This window comes from Sciurus carolinensis, chromosome 3 (assembly GCF_902686445.1).
Source record: "Sciurus carolinensis chromosome 3, mSciCar1.2, whole genome shotgun sequence".
NCBI classification, from domain to species: Eukaryota; Metazoa; Chordata; class Mammalia; order Rodentia; family Sciuridae; genus Sciurus; species Sciurus carolinensis.
Window position 1 is genome coordinate 46,209,960 of NC_062215.1, and position 23,941 is coordinate 46,233,900.

Sequence of the window (23,941 nt, forward strand, 5' to 3'; positions counted from 1 at the left end):
AATCTCATTAGTGTTCCCAGCTACAATTACTATCTCTATGCAGAAGACACTAAAATTTCTATCTATGAAACATTTCTCTATTTTGACTTTCAGACCCATGTATTCTTCTGTTTACTTGATATTTACTCTCAGCTAAACTGAAGTGATCTTGAAATCAACAAGACTAAAACTGAAATTCATGATCATTCCACCAAACCTAGGTTCTCTTTGGGTAGTTAATGGTATTACCATCTACCTCATTTACAAGCTATACCCCTATGAATCACTCTTAATAACTTCTTTCTCTCCACTATCAATCAATTTCTAAGTGCTATTCATTTTATCTCTGAAATATCTCTCAAATGTGTACTCAGTTACTGCCTTAGTAGTATAAGACACTGTTACTTTTGCCCAAAGTATAAGTCTCATGTCTTTTTCTGTATCATTCTGACTTGAAAAACAAATCTGATAAGCACAACAATTCTACTGCCTGAAAATAAAATAAATATTAATGTAGCTTATAGGACTATACCAGGTCTACTCACTACCCTCCTTTCCAGTCTCAACTCCTTCAATATCATCCTCTCTGTCTCTGTCCAGTTACAATGCTTTCAGTTTTTCTAAACCATGCTCCCTCCCACCACAGGGCTGTGCACACATTACTTTCCCTAGAACACTCTTCCAGTTCTATTTGCCTAGAAATCCCTCACTCATCTTTAGGATTTCAGCTCCAGCATCAAGTCCATCCCTTTTACAAATTCAAATGGTACCAGTACCTTTCGTTTGCAGCATTGTGAAACAATTTTATGTTTAAATAAAATTTGTGATTAATTATTATAGGTTTCCTTACTCCCTACTAGGTCCACTGACAACAAGGATGATTTGCTTGCTCCTGGGTCCCCAGTGACTAGGGACTGGTACATATAATAGACACTCAGCTGAAGACACAACAACTGAATATGAATTGAATATATGGATGAACTGCTTCAACAAAAGCATAAATTACCAACTTTCACAAATCATTGGAAGTGGATCCAGAAAATGTCACATCAAAATAGATGAACCCTACATTACATCCGGGTTCAGCAGGGAATAAATACATATCAATTGTTGGAAATCACAGGGTGAGAGGAGGGCTGTAGCATCAAGCCTGCATATACTGCAGATCCAAGTAGACCTTACACACATGACGTATATGAGGAAATACTATGGTTGACTATAATTCTTTAGTTCAATGATGAATAAACAGAGGGAATTACAAGAGTGGGACTGTCAAACTCCTCAACATTAAAAAAAGGAAAACAATGCGAGAGGAAGTGGAGTGTCTGAAAAAATTCTTACTAGGGAAAAATGAAATAAGATTTATAAATCAACTGCTTTTTATTCTCAATACCATAAAAGAAGATATGACAACGACCTTTCTTGGAGAACAAAGACAAAAAGTACCTGAATAAAGGCAGAAATTAAAAGAAAAACCGAGTCACACGCCTGTAATCCCAGAAGCTCAGGAGGCTGAGGCAGGAGGATCGTGAGTTCAAAGACAGCCTCAGCAACAGAGAGGCACTAAAGCAAATCAGTGATACCCTGTCTCTAAATAAATACAAAATAGGGTGGGGATGTGCTCAGTGGCTGAGTGCTCCTGAGTTTAATCCCCATACCAAAAAAAAAAAAAAAAAAAAAAAGAAGAAAAAAGAAAAAAGGGATAAGAATGGAATTTTTTTTTTTCTCCCAGTGCTGGGGATCAAACTCAGGACCTTGCACGAACTAGGTAAGCACTCTATCACTGAGCTGTATCTCCAGGCCCTGAAGCTATGTTAAAGAAACTAAAAATCTAAGGGTTGACTAAGGAAACTAGAAATGAACATTCAAAAAAAAAGTACAGATCTAAATTTTGAAAACATTACATGCAGAAATACAAAACACAAGCAAACAGGAAAAAGGCATATTCTTGATTCTTATATAATACTTTCTCCCTGAGTTTTAATATTTTTGAAATCGAGATTCACTCTCAGATTGATTTGATTATTTGCAGTGTCTAGTGTTATATAGCTGTCTTCCAGCTCTCAAGTGTTAGTAAATGGCCTTATAACTTAAAAAATACTTTTGTTAGGAAGACTGAAGAGAACAAAGATGTATAATTTACCCAAATAAACTTATAAATACATTGGAGTTTTAATTAAAATCCTATCCATTAAAAAACTTCAAAAGAAATGATTAACTTCATCTGAAACAGTAAACTGATGGGAACACAAAGTCTTGAAAAGGAATGCACAGAGAAAAGACTCAAGTGCTCAGATACTAAAATATGAAATAGATATATACTATTACAAGGGTGTAGTTCTTCAAACAGAAAAAATCAGTGAAACAGCAATAAACCAAAATACAATAGAATAAAGCCTATTATAAGTGTCGCCTTTAAAAATAATCCTGGGATAACAAACTAACAATTTAGGATTGCATTAAGTTAAATCACCACCTCAAACTTATTTTTTTTTTTTAATTCCTCAAATTAAGGTGATTTTCTACTATTCTTTACCAAGGAAACCATTACAAAAAAAAAAAAGCCTTTGTTACAAATGTAGGGCTCCCATATATGCTAAACAACACAAATATAAATACAGATCAAAGTAACGACAGGCTCAGAAAAATACTTGTACAAAGGGTAAATGTCTTTAATATAGAAAAAACCCTTGCATATCATTTAAAAAGAAATATCTTTTGAATTTGTTCTTTGTAGTTATACATAACAGTAGAGTCTATTTTGAAGTATTTATACAAACATGGATTATGTATTATTCTAATTAGGATCCCAGTCTTGTGGAAGTACATGATGTCGAGATTCACTGTGCTGTATTCATATGAACATAAGAAAGTTATGTCACATTCATTCGACTGTCTTTCCTATTCCTATTCCCCCTCCCTTCTCTTTATTCCCCTTTGTTTAAGCCACTGAACTTCTATTCTTCTCCTTGACACCACCCTCACCTCTTGTTTGTGTGTTAGCATGCACATAACAGAACATTTGGCCTTTGGTTTTTGGGGACTGGCTTATTTCACTTAGCATGATAGTCTTCGGTTCCAACCATTCACTGGCAAATGCCACAATTTCATTCTCTTTTATGACTGAGTAATATACCATTGTCTGTGTGTGTATATATATATATATGTTTTCTTTATCTATTCATCTGTTGAAAGACGCCTAGGTTGTTTCCATAGCTTAGCTATTGTGAACTGAGCTGCTATAAACACTGATGTGGCTGTGTCACTCTATTATGCTGATTGTAAATCCTTTGGATATATACTGAGGAGTGATATAACTGGGTTAAACGATGGTTCCATTCCTAGTTTTCTAAGGACTCTCCATACTGCTTTCCAGAATGGTGCAACAATTTGCAGTCCCACCAGCAAGGTATGAATGCACACTTTTCCCCCATCCTTGCCAACATTTATTGTTACTGATCTTGTATACTGCCATTCTGACTGGAGTGAGGTGAAATCTCAGTAGAGTTTTAATTTTATTGAAAAGAAATATCTTTAGTAGATAAAAGCCATGACAGAACAATAATAGCAATTAACAAATAAATACTAATAAGTATTTGTAATTCATACATTATAGGTATAGGACCATATTCCTTTCTCAAAATTTAAGATAAACAAATTTTATGCCAGGCTATGCAGAAGTAGGAGTTGGAAAGTGGGTGGCAGAATGTTCACATAAGGTCTGGGAAGTCCCTGCGAGGTTTTAACCAGAGGAGGTGATCTCACATTTTTAGTTGTTGCTGTTTTACATATTGTGCTGGGAACACTGTAGAAAGCAAGGCAGAAGTAGCAACACTACTAGGGAGGTTATTGCAACAATCCAGGCCAAAGACAAAGGTGGTGGTAATAGAAGACTGTAAAAACAGATTGGAGAATCTATCCATCCTCCTGCAATTTCTCCCATCTTCCACAACTAGAGTACATGCATGTACACAATCAGCTCAATTTCTGGCCTGAGCAAACCAGCAGATTAGACTGACAGCAAGTGCAACAGAAGTCTGAGCAGGTTTCAAGGGAATATCAGAAGTTCAGTTTTAGACATGTAACCCTTGTGGCATCTTGCTGAAATCCAAGTGAACTGTTGAATAGACAGTAGGATATACAGAGAGTCTGGGTTTCTGGATGTTGCATTTTTTTTCTTCTGGTAATGAAGTTTCTGAAGAGGAACTATATCACTGGAATATATTTTCACTAAAGTTATTTGGTGTAAGTACACAGAGCACATAACTTAACACTATACCATCAAATCACTCAATAACAATTAATGAAGAAGAATAATTTTTAAAACCTTCAAATGACATTTCATTATTGTATGAAAAACCCAATTTGCTGTTATAAATAACTTTTACATTGCCATTAACTTTTGCTTGATTTATCTGATCCCTTGGTATTTCCCAAATTTAATTCAACTTGTTTTATTATAATCTCAATGTTAATCCTTCCAAAGATGACTATTAAAATTTCCAGGAAAATGTGTACAAACAATAGGATTGTTCTTTATACATCATAAAATATAATCACATTTTGAAATGACAGTTTTGATGAAGTTAGAATAGCAAAGGAACAAAGTTACGCCATGTTCAGGTTCTTTTAACTTTTGAATTTATGTTATTTGCCAGCTATTTTCTCATTCACTTATTGAAGAGCCATTTACTAAGAACCTATTTGTCAGGTACAAGGGATTAAAATAAAATATGCCTTTCTAATCAAAGAGGGGCTCTTAGGCTAGAGGAATATTCAGATATGTAAAAACCTAATAAGTGCAATTTAATAAATGATGTTACAGAAAAATAAACAAGGAGCTAAGAGATCTCAAAGGAGAATGTGTCAAAAATATAAAAAAGGTTAAATCAAGCTCTAACTTACAAGTTTATGAAAAGCAAGTACTAAAGAAACATTGATTAAAATGACCTTAGTGTAAAAGGGTAAACAGACTAATATGGAAATGTTTTTATATTGTTACACAGAACTTCCTAATTATCATAACCTAAGAATATCAATTTTAGGTACTTTCTATCTAATAACTAAGAATTATATAAGCATACAATTGTCATTCTTTCACCAAATCACTTAAATCTAAAGCATTCAAATACCTCAGGGACAGACTTCTTTTACAGAGGATTACAACGTTAATGTCACCCACTGGCAACTTGAGATGCTTTGTAGTAAAACATCAATGGCATAACCAGAATAGTTCTTTGATCAATGAATTATTAAAAATGAATGCCGAATTTTTTACTATTACACTAACAAATACTGACACTTAGAAAGCAATTAAGAATTCTATGTTCAATTACTATGGAGATTTCAACTTGGTATAAACAATGTTAAAAAAACTAAAGAGGAAAATAAGAATGATAATGAAAATAACGATGACATGTTTAAAGTAATCTGATTTTCTCTTAAAAAAGGAACAGTGGAAATAATGGGTTAAATGTCTAATTCAAGTGTTTTTTAAAAGTACATTTGAATTTTTAAAAACTATACTTAGAAAATAAGATACATTTTTAGAACATCATATTTAATGTATATATGGACACTGTGGAAAAACAGGACAACTAAGGGAAAGGACGATTTAGAAATCACTTTTTAGATACCTAAGTCAAGAAATATATTGATATGGAACAGCACAAAATGTAAATTAACTTTGAGATCTGGTGTTTTAATTTGACAGCTGTTTGACAACTGCAAAATGGAATACTGACCTCAGACAACTGACTATAAATGAGAGATGATTAAGCCAAAGAATTTCATATGGAATGATACAATATACATTGTAGCAACTTCTCACATGGGAATAGATAAATGCAGGCTGGAATTTTTATTGTCTTTGAAGGTGCTGATATTCAATGGACTTAAATTTCACAAAGAGCTCTGTGTTACTCTATCACAATTAATGGCGCTTTCTGAAACATAGTGCCATCAATTACAGAAATAATTGTAAACACATTTGCAATTTCCAGGTGTTTCTTGAAGCAATTTTGAATTGACCCTCCTTGACTTTACCTTTTGAATGTTAAAGCAGTAATATGTCCCCCTCCATCCTCATTTTAAATTTAAAAATAATGAGCTTTTCTAATGGTATATAGCTTAAGAAGACCTACATGTTCAAGAAGGCTAACAGCTTAGTGAGCTAACATTCAGTGTCCATAGCTTGATTCTAGCTAAGCTACTGAGATTTTGTGGCAAGACTTTTTCAACATAAAAATAATTTTAAAAACTATAATTCACAATTTAGTTGTGAAGAATTCTCTTCTCAGAAGGAAGATCTTTCTGTTTCCTTTCTTCCCTCCTTTCTCCTGTGTTGCTGCAAATTGAAACCAGGGCTTCATACTTGCTAGACAAGTACTTTACCCCAGAGCTACAGATATGTCCTATTTAAAAGGCTAGAAATGGGAGAGAGGGATCCCATGGCAAATTCAACTCACTGACAGGATTTATTTGGTATGCAATGTTTGGAAAAACTGGGCCAAATTTTAAATCATGAAATTTCACATGAAAATTCAAATGTCACTTGTATTGAAAAACCAGAGGTTCCAGCAACACTGGGCCCTGCATTTACTAAGGCCAGTCACAGCAGCTGCTCCTCTTGGTCAGGTCCCTCAGACTCCAACCCATCACAGCCAACACAAGGCCCTCAAGGGAAACAGGCTTAGAAGAGGTGGGAGGGAGTGTACCTCTGAGAATTTAAAAATGCCATCAAGGGGAACTGAGGAGGGTTCCTTGAGACCAGGGAACAACTTACTAAAAACAAACAAACAAAAAAACCTCATTTCTAAAGCTTGTCTATAACCATTTCCTACAAGAACAAGAGTACTTCTACAAACTAAATAGGAGGTCCAAGATAGATGTGAACACAGGAATTTCCTTCTCACCCTAGGAAGCCATAGATAGGAAGAGCACAGTGAGAAATGAGGGTCAATCAGAGGTTTCCACTTTGGGCTTCCATACTGCATCAGCGATCCCAGACTCCTTCCTCATGGGGAGGTTAGGTTCTACCTCTGTGACCCCCAAATGCCTTACCACATACAAATTTATTTATTTTAAGTCTTATGTGCATTGCAGAAAGAAGTGAATACCCAAAAGAGTGGTGAACTTCAAGAGCTCATATGCTTCTGAATAGGAAAAGGCAGGAAGTCACTTATAAAAGAGCAAATAAATTTTAGGAAAGATAAATGAATCTTTAGAAAAATAGATGGGAGAATGATCCTTTGTACTAATGTCAATTTGGATATGGTAACTACCTTTCTCTAAGAAGATTACAGTTGCTCCAAGGGAAGGGATGTCTGACAACCGAGTTCTTTTGGGAGGCTGTTTTTAGGCAGATAAAGAACTAGAGGAACTCAAAATGCTCTCAGATCAAAATAATTCTTATGCCAAAGTAGTATATCCTGAACTTCTTCAACACTAAATGAATGATTTCATTCCCTCAATCACCTCATTGGTTTATAGATGCGAAATCTCAGGTTCAGAGAGGTTAAGTCAACTGTCCAAAGTCACAGAGCTGATAAATGGCAGGTAGAGATTTGCAGCTAGTCTGGCTCGGATGCAATCACTGGGTGTCAGTGAGTATCTCCTATGCTCCCGGCCTTCATATGTGTACCACCTCTCTTGGCACACAGATAAACAGACTTGGTCCCTACCCTTGCTGAGTTTATAACCAAATAGAGAAGACAACAACCAAACACTTACAAATTGAAAAAAGCCAAAGGTACACTTACAGATTTAGAAATGCATTATGAAGGAATGCTGTATTATGGTGACATAAGAGGAAGAGCTGAATGATTTGGGAGCAGGTGTCAGGGTTGACTTCTCCAAGGACCTGATGCTATTACATTATTGGATTTAATTTTCATCACCATGTCAGTCCCTGCTTGATATTTTTTTTGTTTCTGATATTTTTCACTGTCCACCTATCACTATTCTGCTGTGAACTACAAGACAGCAGTAACTTGTCTGTATTCCCACACCTAACATCATGCCTGGAACATAGTGGGAGCTTAGGAAATGTCTTGAATGGACAACACTTTAGCTGCAATTAAGATAGACCTTTTAGTTCAGACAAGGACAGTTGAAAGAGCTGAGGCTTGAAAAGAAATAGGCCATGATGAATTTGTAGGTCAAAGTCAGGATATTTTACTCTAATGGGGAGGATACCATGAGAGATTTGGTTTAGGAAGTAGGAGGGGCAGATCATAAAGGGACTTTTGTGTTCTGTTAAAAAGCAACCAGATTTACACTTTGGCAGGTTTTAAGTAAGGCTCTTACTCTTAAAGTAGCAGAAAACCAATATCTGTGTTACAACCTTCCTTAAAACCTACCAATGGTTGTCTGACATCTACAGTGTAAGTCTGGTTAACAAAGCAGCAGAAGCCCTTCATGATCTGCCCTTGCTACTTCCTTAACCAAATCTCTCAAGGTATCCTCTCTACCACCTTGTACCTTAGGCTTCTGCTGCACTGCAAGGTTTGCAACTCCTTGATAGGTCCCCTCTTGTATATAAACACAGTTTCACATTTCTGAGTCTTCACTTACAATATTCCCTCTGCCTGGAAAGTTTAAACCCAAATTCACCTTCCTAGTAAGCCCCCACCTAACCTTTTGATACTATGGTCACTTCCCTTGACCACTACAGGTAGAAATGACAACTCCCTACACTTTGCTTATTCTTCCTCTATGAGAGTGTGAGCTGCTTGGAAAGGAACGATTTTTTTTTTTTTTTAAATCTATAGAAAAGGTAATAAAATAAACGTATAAGGATTCTCTCAGAAAATAGTTTTCAAGAAAACAGCACATTTACACTTCCTACTACTTAAGGACATTCTGCATTCTGGTCCTAGGCAAATTGAAATTGCTTTCCAACAGGCAGGTGAACACCGGGAGGACTAACAGCCTTTCCCCACCTCAATAATTTTAACTTGAGCTAAGCAGAATAAACAAAATTCTGTGCAAGTGAGAACCAGTTCAATAACATTTACCTGCCTTTCAAAGGCATTAAAATAAAGTCCAAAAGGCTGAATGTGGGGAAACACATTAGGTTTGGAATTAGGGGACTGTCCACAACTCTGTGTTTAAGACTAACCATACTTATTGGCTTTCTGTATATTTAAATAAGCAATTTAGCCAGTCATTCACTCAAAAATAAGTAAAAATCATGGAGGGAATCTAGTGAAGTCCTTTATTGATGTTCGAATTCACAAATTCCTCTAAACTTTTATACTGAGACTCTAATCTTAAGATACATTTACATTCTTAAAGTCAGAAGTTATAGTTAATCCTTTCTATTTAAATCAGTAGATGACGTGTAACACTAGGGGAAGGATCTTTATCTACATTATCTTCAGCTAGTTATTTAAGGAAATTATGTACAGCACTGTTTAATCCTTATTTATTTCACCTAATGGACAAAAATATACATAATGGCATTTTCTAAATTATCAACCATACTTTTGCTCAAAGCAATAACAGAAGAATTGTTATTTTATTCAGATACAATAATAAAAATGTTAAAATATTCCATTAGATTTTTATTTCATCTGTAGCTTTCTTTCTTATAAGCTAGTAGATATATATCTTTTAGCACTTAAGAAACTCCAATCAGAATAAAAGCTAAACCTGTATATTAGTATTTTAAGGTTATACAGTATATTTTAAGGTATAAGGATACTCCAGGTTACAAGGATACATAAATCTTATTAACTACCAGATTTCTTTTTTGTTCCATCCTATCTCTACATTCCATCATTCAAATCCTTTAGAATTTCTTTGTTCCCCCTGTGATCACTGCTTCCGGGAGAAATCTGGCATAGGATCTAAAGGAAATGCCAGAGTGAAATTTTCCTTAAGATTAATTACACAGGTAAGTAATTTCCCCTTCTTGACAAACAATATTTTCTAAAACTTCTTAGCAAATCAATAAGACAGGACTGGGTGATCATGAAAACGTGAATTTTATGATTTACTTATTTGCACACAAATTTTAAAGGTCTAAAGGCTTGCCTAAAGCAGTCTGGAGCTTCATTACTAGTTAGACATAGCAACAGACAAAGAATTCTCAAAAGTTAATCTGGGTTAAAGATGCACAAATGATTATCTGCCCCACTGTCCGTCCCCTCCAGTGTCTCACACCCCAATCCTTTCACTATCCAGGGTTTGGTGCAGAATTCAGAATCATCCAATTGGTCCAATTTTAAAGTATAAATACAGATCAAGGTCTCAAGAATTTTCACGCAGAAAATCTTAAAAACGGTTTGTCACTGAGGAAAGGGCAGCGAGTATAGGATAAGGAAAGGAACTATGCAGCCTCCCAGGGAACAGCCAGCCACAGTTTTTTCCATCAATGTTATCAGTCAACCAAGAGTCAACCTAACCCAGAAAAAAAGGAGGAGAGTATGTGGTTCAGAGCTAAGAAACAAGAACCTAATGGATTCAGAACAAACTATCAGGAAAGGCAAAACACAACTGAAGATTAGGAAGGAAAAAGGATAATTTGGAAAGAACTCAGCTTGACCTCTGCTAGATGGGGGCAAAAGAGAGATATTTAGGAAGGAAGCAAATTTCTAAGCTATCACATCAGATTTTATCAGAACGCATTACCCCAGCAGCACAAGCCAAGAATTCTAGCTTCCCAAAGTCATATTGGTATCATTTCCATTATGTCTCAACTAAATATCTATCTGCCTTTTTGATTTACCAACCTGTTCCAGCAATATTTTTTGATTCACCAAAATTACACATACAATTCCATAATGCTTATAAAAACAGTAGAAAATCAATAATGGCTGCTGGTCACAAGTCATCACCACAAACTCAGATATGAAGAACTCACATAAATATGTACCTACTTTAAATAAATGCATACATATATTTGCACACACACATATTGTAGTTTGCAATACCAAACTGGAAATCTGCAAATCAAACTATGAAATGCTCCAAAATCCAGAATTTTTTAAGTAACAACATGATGTTACAAGTAGAAAATTCCACACCTGACATCATATTATAGGTCATATTCAGAACACAGATGCACTAAAAAAATTGTACAAAATCACTTTCAAGCTATGTTTATAAGATGCATATAAAATGTGAATGAGTTTCCTGTTTAGATTTGGGTCCCATCCCCAAGATGTTATTATGTATATGCAAATATTCTAACATCGCAAAAAGAGAATTCCGGTTCCAAGTATTTTCGATAAGGAATACTCAACCCATGTAACCCAAAACTCTCAGTACACTGACTGAGAAAAATAAACACATTTTTCTCTTCCCATTTTCTGTTAAGACCCTAACTTGAATTAAATGGAAGATAATCAAATTCTGTAAATGTGGAAGACATGGGCCAAAAACAAAGCAAACTTTTCTACTAAAAATCACAATAATAATGCCAGGTGCAGCGGTGCAGGCCTATAATCCCAGTGGCTCAGGAGGCTGAGGCAGGAGAATCGTGAGTGCAAAGCCAGTCTCAGCAATGGTGAGGCACTAAGCAACTCAGTGAAACCCTGTCTCTAAATAAAATGTAATATAGGGCTGGGGTTGTGGCTCAGTGGTCAAATACCCAAGTTCAATTCCCTGTACAAAAAAAAAAAAAAAAATCACCATAGTAGACATTATTACATACATGCATACTGCACACTCCAATTTGCAAGCCCAAATTAGGCATCATTAATTCAAAATATGAAATGACATTAATAGAGCATTTAGTTTGACTAGGACATTTATATCTTCCTGAGCTCATTAGAGACAGATACATGACCATGTCTGCCTGCTATGGTAACTTCACCTCTAGCACACAGTAGCAAGGATATCAGTAGTTCGTCTAGTGGAAGGGACGCATTACTGGGAAAAGTTTGATTCTAAGGTGATGACTGGACTAGGAGATTACAATCAAGAGGGCAAAACAGTGAACTGGGTCCACAGATTCTAGTCTCAGTTTGACCATTTTCAGATATGTGATCAATGACATCATTAAGCTTCATTTTACTCTTCTAAAACACTGAAATAATGCCAGTTAATATAAAGAGTCATTATAAAGCAAATAGTGGCCAGTTAAGGTGGCATAAAAATTATTAAGGAAAAATATTTACAAACATTTTGTTCAAATTATCAACATTTCTGTATTTGTTGGCAAAATTTCACCTGAATTTATTTTGGTTATCAATATCAATGCCAAACTCATTCCACTTGGATCATTTCAGGGAGTGAAATCAAATGTAATTTGGGAACTATTTGGGGTTATATAAATTCAGGGAAATAGACTCTGCATTTAAAATACATTTTCTTTTTGACATTGTTCAGTAATGCTCATCATCTTTCTTTTACATAAAAACCACATTTAGTTGGAGTCTCTTTCCCAAATGGTATTCAAAGACTCTCTATGCAAACCTGATCGGGTGTAGTGGCTAATTTGAATCATCTGAATGAGCCATAAGTTATGAACTTCAGAAGGCAGTGAATGAATGCAAGTTTCCCATCAGTTAAAACATCAAAGTCAAACAAACTGCAACATTCAAAAGAAAAATATATTTCACATATTGATTCTTCTTACATGTATGGTGTTCAATAAATCACATAACTGGTATTCACTAATGCAAGTCTTATTCTTCTAGAATGCAACACCAAATTTAATAACTACTTTTGTTCAACATGGAAGATGAAAGTCAATTCCTATTGCTCTAGGCAGATCGAATAGTCAAAACAAAAGAAACATCAGAGAAAGGGAAAATGAGGAAAGAGGCATTAGATATTAATCTCATACTCACCAGGAAAACAGAAAAATCTTTACCTGTTTCTCCTGTCAGGGCTTAAAAGGCTGTGGATTTTCTTTTGCCCTAACTACCCTATAATTCAGAGTTCTTTATCCAAAGCCCTTCCTTTTTACCTTATTTCAACCATGAAAGTCTCTCAAGTATTGTCAGTATCAAACAAAAAAACATGTCTCTTCTTGACCCCATTTTATTTACACCTCTTGATCTCTTTCATTTCCTTTCATAAAAATTCTTCAACATTTATGGATACACTAGATCCCAAAGATAACATATCCTTATCAAGTTTACCTTTTTAATTATAACCTGCCTCTCAGATCTGAAACTCTTATATTTTATGCCTTTCTTGTAATTGTCTCTAAAATAAAGTCTCAGAACATCAATGGCTCTTCTTAGAGCTATGTCTAAGTTACGAATTCATTCATCATTTATTTGATCTTTCAAAAGAGCCATTTTCTGAAATCCCATGAACCTAGACTCAAACAAATGATCTAATGCATATAAAACTCTTTAAACATTATTTGGTGTATACCAAGTGCTAAAGAAGTGTTAGCTGGGATTATTGTTATTATTAACACTTCTTGCTACTTCCCCTTCCCTCTCCTTTATACATATTCCTTCAGAATATGTCAATCTACAAGTGCTATGTTGTGAGCAGAGGTGATGGATACACAAGTTACAGTCATAATCATTGGTTTCAAGCAAGTTAAGAATTCTCTAAAGAAGAGATACAAATAAATAATAATATTGTAAGACCACAAGCACCTATTAACCATAGTTAGAAAGTGATGTATTCAGAGAACTGTCACATGGACAAGGAAAGAACACCAAGTTTCTCCAGAGAAGTGCAAACAACAGACTGAAGTCACAATGAGGCTGACTTTAACTTAATATGAAGAATAAAGTTCTAATCATCAGCGCTGCCCATCTAAAGAGTCAGCTGCCTTGGGAATTAGTGACAACTATAGTTAGAAGACAAACTGCCAGGAATATTATACAAAATAGAGATAAAGAAAAAAAAATAAGTCATCAAAATTCTACAACAATGTGCTAAAAGCAGAGTAATTATTGATGTAAAATATTCTTTAAGGTCATTTGTGTGTGTGTGTATGTGTGTGTGTGTGTGTGTGTGTATAACACACCACAATTAGGCATGACAATAGAGTACAGGTATAGCTACAAAAAGATTAAGGCTCAGGCAAGTTCAGGGACCTTGGCTGTAGTCAGGAAATCTCTACTAGTCCAGTAGGCACACTGTGAACAGAAAAGGCAGAACCCAAGGAAACATCTTTTGATATGAAGATATTTCTACCACATCTCATTTATAGTGAAAGAATAAAAGCATAAATGAGTTATGAAAAGTAAGATCTTAATTCCTTGCCTACACTGAGGCACTTGAGTAAAAGGGGTGTTCTTAATAATTACACCAAGAACAAAGGCATAAAACATGACATATGATTATCCAGCTATCAATGGGTAGTTACACAGGGAGAAATTGGAGCCAGGAATTGCTTGGGGCAGAAACTGTAGCCAGGATCCTGGGTACAGATTTCTAAAGACATCTGTAGTATCACAGCTGGGGGAAGGGGTATTACTACTACCAATGGGTAGAAGCTGGGCATGCTGGGAAACACCCTACAATGCACAGGACAGTCTCATATCACAAAGAGTCATCCAGTCTAAACTATTCAGAGTGTCAAGGCTGGAAAACACATCTATTTGGATGGCATCTATTTTGCTTGTTCTCTGTTACTCTAAAATGAAACACTGCCTGGCATAGGGAAAAAGTAAAATTAAAAATGAAACTGCTATTTTTTGCTTATCTATATTTTCTTACTGATTTTCAATAAAAACATCATTTGCATAATAAAGTTTTAAAATGTTGCCTGTTAAAAAATAATTCAATGGCAAAAAAAAATTTTTTTAAAGAGAAATGGAATTAATGCTATCTACCTCACACAGTTGTAAGGTTTAAAGAATAATTTACATAAACAGTCTGTAAACTACCACTGAATGAATGTAAGAAATTAATTATCTTGTTAAGATCATACATTCCAAAGTTAAACCAGTTTCATATGTTCTTTGGTTGGTAGCCTTCCTCCCAGGAATTCGACTTCCAGTAATTTGTCCTTTAAAACCAATTAAAAATGTTATTTACAGATTTAAAAAGTTGCCAACAATAGAAAATTAGTTGAGAAAGTTGAGGTATAACCTTAAAATGGAATTTCATGTGTTCATTAAAATTCATACTACAGAAATATATTTACTGACATATACATTTATTGACATAACCCCTGTTTAAAAAACATGTATAGTAGTAGTCTGTCCTTATCTACAGGGGATATGTACCAAGATCCCCAATGGATGCCCAATCTTTTGTATACTATTATTTTTCCTATAAATATATATCTGTGATAAAGCCTAATTTATTAATTAGGCACAGCAGGTTAACAATAGTAATTAATAATAAAATAATTGTAATAATATGCTATAATCAAAATTTTTAATGTAACTGCTTATTTCTGGAATTTTTCATTTAATATTTTTGGACTTCAGTAACTGGGTAGTTATGTATGGAAAGCAAAATGTCAGATAAATATGTTATTTTACTTATATTACAGTAGTACAAGTAACCTAGGTAAGATAATCCCAATTACACAGCTTATTATACTACTGTGCCAAATACTTAAAATAATTCTTTAATATTCTGATAATTTTTAACTTTTTAAAGGTTTTAATTCATTCTACTTGAATTTATTCTATTCTTGTTTCTCATGTGATAAAGTATGGATGGTCAAAGTCATCCATAACATTTTATCTTTCAGTTGCTAAATTATAAACATTTTATGGATTGCTTTCATCCTTTGAAGGCATACCCCCTTTAAAGACACACTATGGTTTTGAGTGAAGCATGTGTGTGTGTGTGTATATATATATATATATATATATATATGAAAGAAAACATGTATGTAATCTATTTTTACATTTCAATGTTAGTGGTTTCTTATACATCGCTCTTTATGCACTAGTCATTACTTCATAAATCAGAAGCTGAATCTCATTTTCTCTCCTTAAAAACAAATGTAAGAATTGCTTTTTGAAGGCTTATTTTTTTTTCTACTTTCACAGAGAGATCACAGAAGTTGTACTAAAAGCAGCTCAAATAAAGCACATAAAAAATAAACATACACACACACACACACACAAACATATACATAAAATGTTCTCTGAATCCTTTTATAAACATGGACAGAAAGAAATTTTTCACCCATAGGATTCTATTAGAAGCTGAGGAACTTTTACAAAGACAAACCACATATATGCATTATTAAATTTGAACACAGCTAAGAAAAAACCACTAACTCTTCTTTTATGCTAAAAAACTATGTCTTTATCTACCTGTTATTCAGAAACATTGTTAATTCCATGTTGTTTATGCTCTTTGTTCTGCAAATGCTATTTAAAAGTGCTAATGAAAATGCCCTTACGTTCCTTTATTTCATATTTATGAGACTGCCTAATAACACTGGAATTAAAATATTTCCAACACATTACTGAAGAGAATATAATAATTTGGAAAGCTGATTAATACCCTTATAATAATACTGAATTATACTATGCTAAGAATAATTAAAAATTTTTAAGTATTTTGCTTCTGAAATCAGAGCCTTATACAAGTGGGAGGAAACAGCATGGAGGCTGTAAGATGAAACATTTCATTTGTGAAACAAATACTGATTAAGACCCAGCGTTGCTCATGACACTGACAAGGCCTGTGAGGGATGAGTGACACATAGAAGAACGTGATAAAGTGTTCCAAAGGGAGACCAGGAGAGCTGTGTGAGTGGGATGTACAGCTTGGAAAACTGAACTAAGAAGGAAATATTAATAGCAGAGGCAGACACTGCAAATTGTCAGTACCAGAAAGAACCCCATCGTGTAGTCTGTGGTTTTCCTTAGCAGTTTTAAAATTTACAGAAACCAACTCTCCGCCATCACAAATATGCTTCTATAGACTATGAAATCAAGCAGCCATAGAAGCACATAATCCTTTTTTAAAATGTCTAAAACCTTGGCTTATGCTCAATTCCTGTGAATTTTTGCCTAAATGTAAATCATTTCATTTTTCCCCCTCCAGATAGGAAATTTCTCTTTATAATTGACAGTATGTTTGTTTGTTTTTTCACAAAAAATTATTGAGCCACCTTTTTTGTTTTTGACAGAGTAAGGGGTGTGATCGGGAAGAGTAGCTCCAATTTACTCTTATTTTTTATGATATTTTGGGGTTTCTCAACCAGTTGATGCTTTTGAATTAGTTTTGATTACCCCTGCATCCCCATACTTTTATTTAAAAAATTTTGTTTGAATCTATATAATTTAAACAAGAGACAAGAATTAGTATCTCAAGGATGATTGCAGCTCCTAAATTTATAAAAAAGGAGGCTAAGAAACTAGAAACGTGGCCCTGGCTTATTCCCGACTTAGATCTACACCCAAATAGAGACAATTAAAAAAAAAAAAAAAAAAAAGAATAAGAAAACCAGATCCACAATATCAAAATAAATCCACTTTATTGAAAGAATCATAAGTAGTAGGTCCATTTGAACCTTACTAGAAGATTGACCTTAAAAATAACAAGAAACCCTTACTTAAATTGATCCTTCTCCAAGTAATTGATAATACATTATAGAAACATAATCATTTTGGGCATTACCAAATTAAATTACCTTATTTTGCAAACTAGCTACTTATATATCCACTTAAATATCAGCTAAGATATTTTCCTTCTGGTAACATCAATTCCTACTTAAAAACTGTGCCAACTTCTCTTGGGTGTTCTGGTGATGAAAATGATTTTCCTTAAGTTTCAGCCAAGGCTTTTTCACTATATTATCTTATGAAAAAGCCACAGTGTTAGGGCACACCACAGTGACAAGTTGGGGGAAAACTATTTTAAAAGTATCTGGATGTTTAAAATAATGGGAGAGGAGGATTCATTAAAAATAATATACTAATTAGCTTTTTATATAATCTGATTTCATGCATCAAGTTAATAGAAGTGCTGAATTACTGATTTTTTTAAAGCTAGATATTTTCCTTTTAAATAAATTCTGAGTCAGACATGGTGGTGCACACCTGTAATTCCAGCAACCTGGCAGGCTGAGGCAGGACTGCAAGTTTGAGGACTGCCTGGGTGAATTAGCAAGACTCTGTCTCAAAATAAAAATTAAAAAGGGATGGGAAGGTAGCCTCTGAGTTAAATCCCCAATACCCACCCACCTACACACACACACACACACACACACAAGATAGAGAAGACATTCTATTTTATATGGTAGTTTAAAATGCAAAGAAATCAAACCAAGAAGAAAAGAAAAGAAAAAAATGATGAGCTCAGAGGAAATGGAAATGTACCTGAAATAGATAAAGATACCACTAAGAGTAGAAAGTTCTAAGTTCTGGTCATTTCAAGCATATGCTCTACTACTCTCTCACCTGAACCTACCTGAAAACCATTCACTTCAAAATAAAACACTAAATAGCTATGTAACATAGAGACTTCATAAAACATATCCAGTATTACATGTTCACAGGGCATCTCTACTGATGTACAGGATTTGGGAAGATTTTTAAAAATATGATACTATTACTATCCAGGAAAAAGTGAGAATACCATAATCTAGCTGAAAGGCAAGAAACTGACCTGATTGATGGAGTTGGCAGCACAGGATGCGAGTCCCGTTCCAAGAGAAGTGAACAGGAAACAGGGCCAGTCGAAAGGTCCTGGAGCCAATGCAAAACCAGCTGAAGTGGTACTTACAACTAGAGCTGCAATACAGAGACAAAGCAGATGTAGCATTACAAGCAGGACTCCTGACTGTAAAAATCAAACAACAAACCATCTTCCATATCAACCAACTGATTATACTACTAACGCTACCTTCAGGCTAAACTTTCATTTAAAAAAATCCACACTTTTCTGATTAAAAATACATTACAGAAAAATGTTACTTCTTTTTAACTCCATTATACCTAAGAGTAAAAAAAAAACCAGATTCAGTCATTCACTTACTTATTCAAAAAACATTCACTGAATACCAAATTCATGATCAGCATTCTATGCTAGACAGAAGTACCATAAGGGATATAGTTTCCCTCTTGTTCTTGGGTGATCTAGGAGATGATGGGCAGACATTAATAACCATAACATACATTAATAACTATAACCCATGGTAATGAATAGTAAAGGTTGTAGTTCTGTGACCAACTTCAGATAAACCTAGTAAGGACCTGCCTTTAACAGATGATGGTGCTGTAGTCAGAAGATGAATAAAAGGAAACTTTAATCCCACAGGCCACTAATAGGAATCAAAAGAAGAGCAGGGTATAAAAGCAAAGCCACATAATTCAAGTATCCATCAAGGATGCTCCTTTTTGGTAGGCCCTAGTGCTTCTTTCCTGGGCCAGGAAGTATCTAAGAGAGGCACTGAAATGGGGCAGTAGGAATTCACTGGAAAACAATTCACAATTGGTGAGCTAATCTGGGAACACATCAAAATGGCAATGAAGTTGGACATTCCTTCAGATAAAGGAGAGAATGGTAGGGTGAGTAATTTAGCAGGTGGATGGATAATTTTAAGAACAGGCACAGAAGCAAAGAAGACCAATGTTGAAAGCCTGAAGTATGTGTGATGCTATCTGTCCAGATTTGCAAATCAAAAATCTAGTAAGGATTTTAAAAATTTTCTCCTTTCTCTTTCTCTATATTCCATTCATTGCAAGATACTATCTATTCCATGTCCATGAAGTATTTCAAATCCATCACTACTGCCATCATCTAAAGTCCAGTGGTTCTCAACCAGGGTGGCTATGCTTCTCAGGGGATAATATATAGACATCTTTTATTGCAATAAATGGGAAGGGTGGGTACTACTGTCTTCTAATGGTTAGACATTGGAGATGGAAGAAAACATCCTGCAGGGCACAGGTCAAATATCCAAACAATTTCCTGTTAGTAAAGCTGTGAATGAGAAACTGATGTTGTCCAAACCATTACTACAAGAGCCTCTTCCCAGGTGCACAGTGGTGTACACCTGTAATCCCAGCAGCTTGGAAGGCTGAGGCAGGAAGATCAAGAGTTCAAAGCCAGCCTCAGCAACTCAGTGAGGCTCTGAGCTACTTATTGAGACCCTGTCTCTAAATAAAATATAAAAAATGGACTGGGGATATGGCTCAGTAGTTAAGCGCCCCTGGGTTCCAGAATGGTGTTTTCATATCACGTCAATGCTTAGAAAATCTCTTGATGCAATACCTGGAATAAATTGCAAACTCTTTCCCCTACAAATAAGTGCATCTCACATCTCTCTCTTTAGCTCACTCACTTCTCTCCGATCTTGAAAGCTACCTTTTGTTCTTGGAGCATGTAAAGCCCTTTCTGGACTCAGGATCCTTGTAATTTTGTTTCCTCCCTTTCTATGGCTGGCTCCTTCCTAACCTTCAGATCTCATCTAAGATATTACTTCTTAGGGGGAACTTTCCTGAACATCTCATCTGAAATAGATATAACTAGTTATACCCTTACTCATATCATTATTTCCTTCATGGTACTAATTGCACTCTGGCTCTTCATGGGAATACAAACTCCATGAAGGCATAAGCCCTGTTTGTGTAGTTCTCTGCTATATTTTTAGGGCTACCAGTATGGAAGCCATAGTGTAGTATTTACTGGAGGAGGCAGTAGGGAGTTGGCTGACAGATTGCACATTACCTACCTAGAGTTTGTACTCTACTGGTAGCCAGTAGAGAATTCCCTGACAATCTAATGCAAGACAGTGAACAGTAACTGCCTGGCAGCAATGTGCACAATGACTTGCAGAAGCAGAAAGTTTCACAGAGAAGCAATCTATAAGTCTATATCATTAATTCACAATGAATAAGGGTAGTTGAAGGGGAACTGAAGAGGTATAAGGGATATTTTGAATAAGGAATCATTAAAACGTGGTAACTGTGAGAGGCAGGAAGACAAAACAACAATGAAAGAATGAAAGGTAAAGTGTTGCACTTGGATGACATGGAAAGAAATTAATAGAAATAAGGTAATTAAGGAAAGATGTGATGGAGTTGGCTGGTCTTTGGAAAATGTGCTGCTTCTGAGGAAACACAGGACATCAAGGCAGAAATATTGAAAAAGTAGATGAAATAGAAAACTAGAGCTCAGGAGAGATTAGGAATAGAAGAGAGGCAAAAAGCTCTGCAGTAACCTGCCTAGAGACCACAGCTGCACCTGAGGGGACAGAAGAGATCAGTGGGTACTATGTACAGTGTCAATAGAGTGTGAAAATGTCAGATCTTCATAGACAGCAGAAAGGAAAGAATATAAGATACAGAGAATACTTAAAGATAAGTATCATGAGGATGAGATGGCATGGATGTCCAATAACCATGTGAGGTAGCAAAGGAAGCAGGACAGGAAGGTGGCCACTACAGATATCAACAGGTACATGTTAAAGAAGCTCATAGTTCCTCCTAATGATCACAAGTTGGTTAGCATGTCCTTCAATTTAATCTTTTCTGCAACATGTAGCAGCCCTTTAGGGCTCTACCGTATGTACAAGGCTCTTCCTAATTTGTAGATCAGATAGATGTTTCTTGATTTTTCTATTATTTCTTTGGTGGAACACAATGGCAGTCTGCAAAGTGACCTAAGCATACGTGCTGATATTACCATCTGTATTACTCAGCTTTCTATCGTTATGATAAATACCTGAAATAACCACTTTATAAAGAGAAAAGGTCTATTTTGGCTCACATTTTGGAAAGTTTTAGTCCCACTACTTTTGAGTCTGTGCCAAGGCAGCATATCATGGTAAAAGTGTTTATGGTGTAGCAAAATCTCTCACCTCAAGGTTAGGACATGAAAGAGAAAGAGAAGAAATGGAAGGGACCAGGGACCCATATTCCCTTCAAGAACACACTGTCAGTGACCTAAAGACCTCCCACTTGGCCCCATCTCTTTAAAAATTTCACTACCCCTCAATAGTGCCACTCTAGAGAACAAGTCTTTAATTCACACACTTTTGGGGGGACACTTAAGATCCAAACTATACCACCATCTGAACCAAAAGTCTCTTTAAGAATACATATTTTGGGCAAGAGGTTATTCCTTTAACTCAGTACTTTCAAATGTGGTATACATCAGAATCTCCTGGGGAAGATTTACCTCCAGAAAAGAGGAGACATTCACAGATTTAGGTAGACAGAAGTGCAAAGCTCAGGAGTGAGGATGCAGGTTTAGATAAAGTCTACAACAAGACAATAAGAGAAACAGAAGATTAGGAGTGGAAGGCAAAGAGAAGGATGATCAGAAATCAACAAGACAAACACATCCAGGAGAAAAGCAAGATGGCCAAGGCAGTGCTTCTAGGCCAGAAAACATGGTACTGTCCCTTCCCGGTTTGGGGACAGTCTGCCTGGCCCAGATACAGTACAGTAAACCATAACACAAGTGCACAAAAGGTACCTAATACCAGCTAACAACCACAAGGGGCAGAAGCAGCAATCAAAGATAGAGTATTTATTTCAAAGGAAACCTTCCAGAAGAAAATTTTGACTCTTAATTCTAAAACAAAATATGCCTAAAAGAAAATGCCTTGGTGATTCCAGGTTTTAAAAAACAGTGGTTACAGGAATATTTTACCCACATGCAAAAGGAATAGAATAACATATACATACATACATACACACACACACACACACACACAATATTTTATGTGGTGCTGAGGATCAAATCCAGTGTTTCATGTGTGCTAGGCAGGTGTTCTACCACTGAGACACAAATACAGCCCGAGAAAATCCTCTCTTGAGTAACCCATTTAGCTTTACCTAAACATATTTAATGACCATCAAGAAATGCACCATTTTTAGAGCAAAAACAGTGTTCCCTTTAGGATACTCAAAATAGCACCTATCTTTGAGGATGCTTTGGTTCTTTACAGCTATCACACCATAAATGGCAAAGCCTCATGAATAGGTTGGTATTAAAGAATGAGAAACATCTTGTTTTGCACAAGTCAATGGCTCTCCAGAAGGGCTATGCAGCTTCTCACATATTGCAGTGTCTCAGTGACCAGCTAGGACTGGAAGAATAATCCTTAACACACAGCCTTACTTCTCAAGTTGTACCAAACGTATTCTACCAGGAAGGAAGGTTAAAGATATCAGCGAGTGAATTTGAGGCAAAAGAGATTGCAGAGTTTTCCATTTTAAAATCAGACTAAATAAATTGCTTCTATCTATAGGATAAATCAGTCAAAGTAATTATTTGCTATATTTTAAGGTTTTGTATCTAAAACCAAACATAAGCTACTTGAAACAACTGCAGTAGTTATAAGAAAATCTAATAGAACATTTTCAGTATATACTTACTATAATCTAGAAATCAGTAAAAGAAAGAACTACATTAGATATCTCTAAATATCCAGATCAACATTTTGTAGTATCATTTTAAATAAATTTTTTAAAGTCAGTTGCCCTCAAAATAGACAAGAAAGTGCCATAATCAATGAACTGTCAATGATGCCAGGCAAGGTGGCATAGACCTGTAATCCCAAAGGCTAGGAGGCTAAGACAGGAGGATGGAGAGTTCAAAGCCAACCTCAGCAATAGCAAGGCACTAAGAAACTCAGAGAGACCCTGTCTCTAAATACATTAGGGTTGGGGATGTGGTTCAGTGGTCGACTGCCCCTGAGTTCAATCCCTGGTACTCCAAAATAATAATAATAATAATAATAATAATAATAATAATAATAAAATAATGCTTTCAAAAGAAAATTCACTTTATTTAAAGTTTAAAAAGATATATGATTATGTGAAAGGGAAACTTAAGAAGTATCTTATTATTTTATTTTTTACTCATCCCACAGCTTGATTGGGTGATAAATGATACAGAAAACACATTAGATTTTTGATCAATGGGTCTACTGATAAGTTGAAAAGAGAAAGTGGTTTGCAAAAAACCAACAATGGAAAATGAAAAAAGTTTTAGGAAGAAGTAACAATGATTAAAGTTACAAAATGGCAATACTGCCTAATTTTAAAATGTACAATAATAAATGGTAACACATACTATTATTATTATAAGGGAGGAAATTTAAATTTTG

General features: G+C 35.2%; 1 protein-coding gene across 2 annotated transcripts in view; it reads right to left on the minus strand.

Annotated features, from left to right (window-relative positions):
• LOC124981013 (protoheme IX farnesyltransferase, mitochondrial) overlaps positions 1-23,941 on the minus strand; it is a 129,753-nt gene that overhangs the window by 81,062 nt on the left and 24,750 nt on the right. For both annotated transcript variants that reach the window (XM_047547169.1, XM_047547168.1), the window contains exon 4: positions 18,487-18,611. In XM_047547169.1, the coding sequence (XP_047403125.1) occupies positions 18,487-18,611 (125 nt within the window). The remainder of the gene's footprint in view (positions 1-18,486; positions 18,612-23,941) is intronic.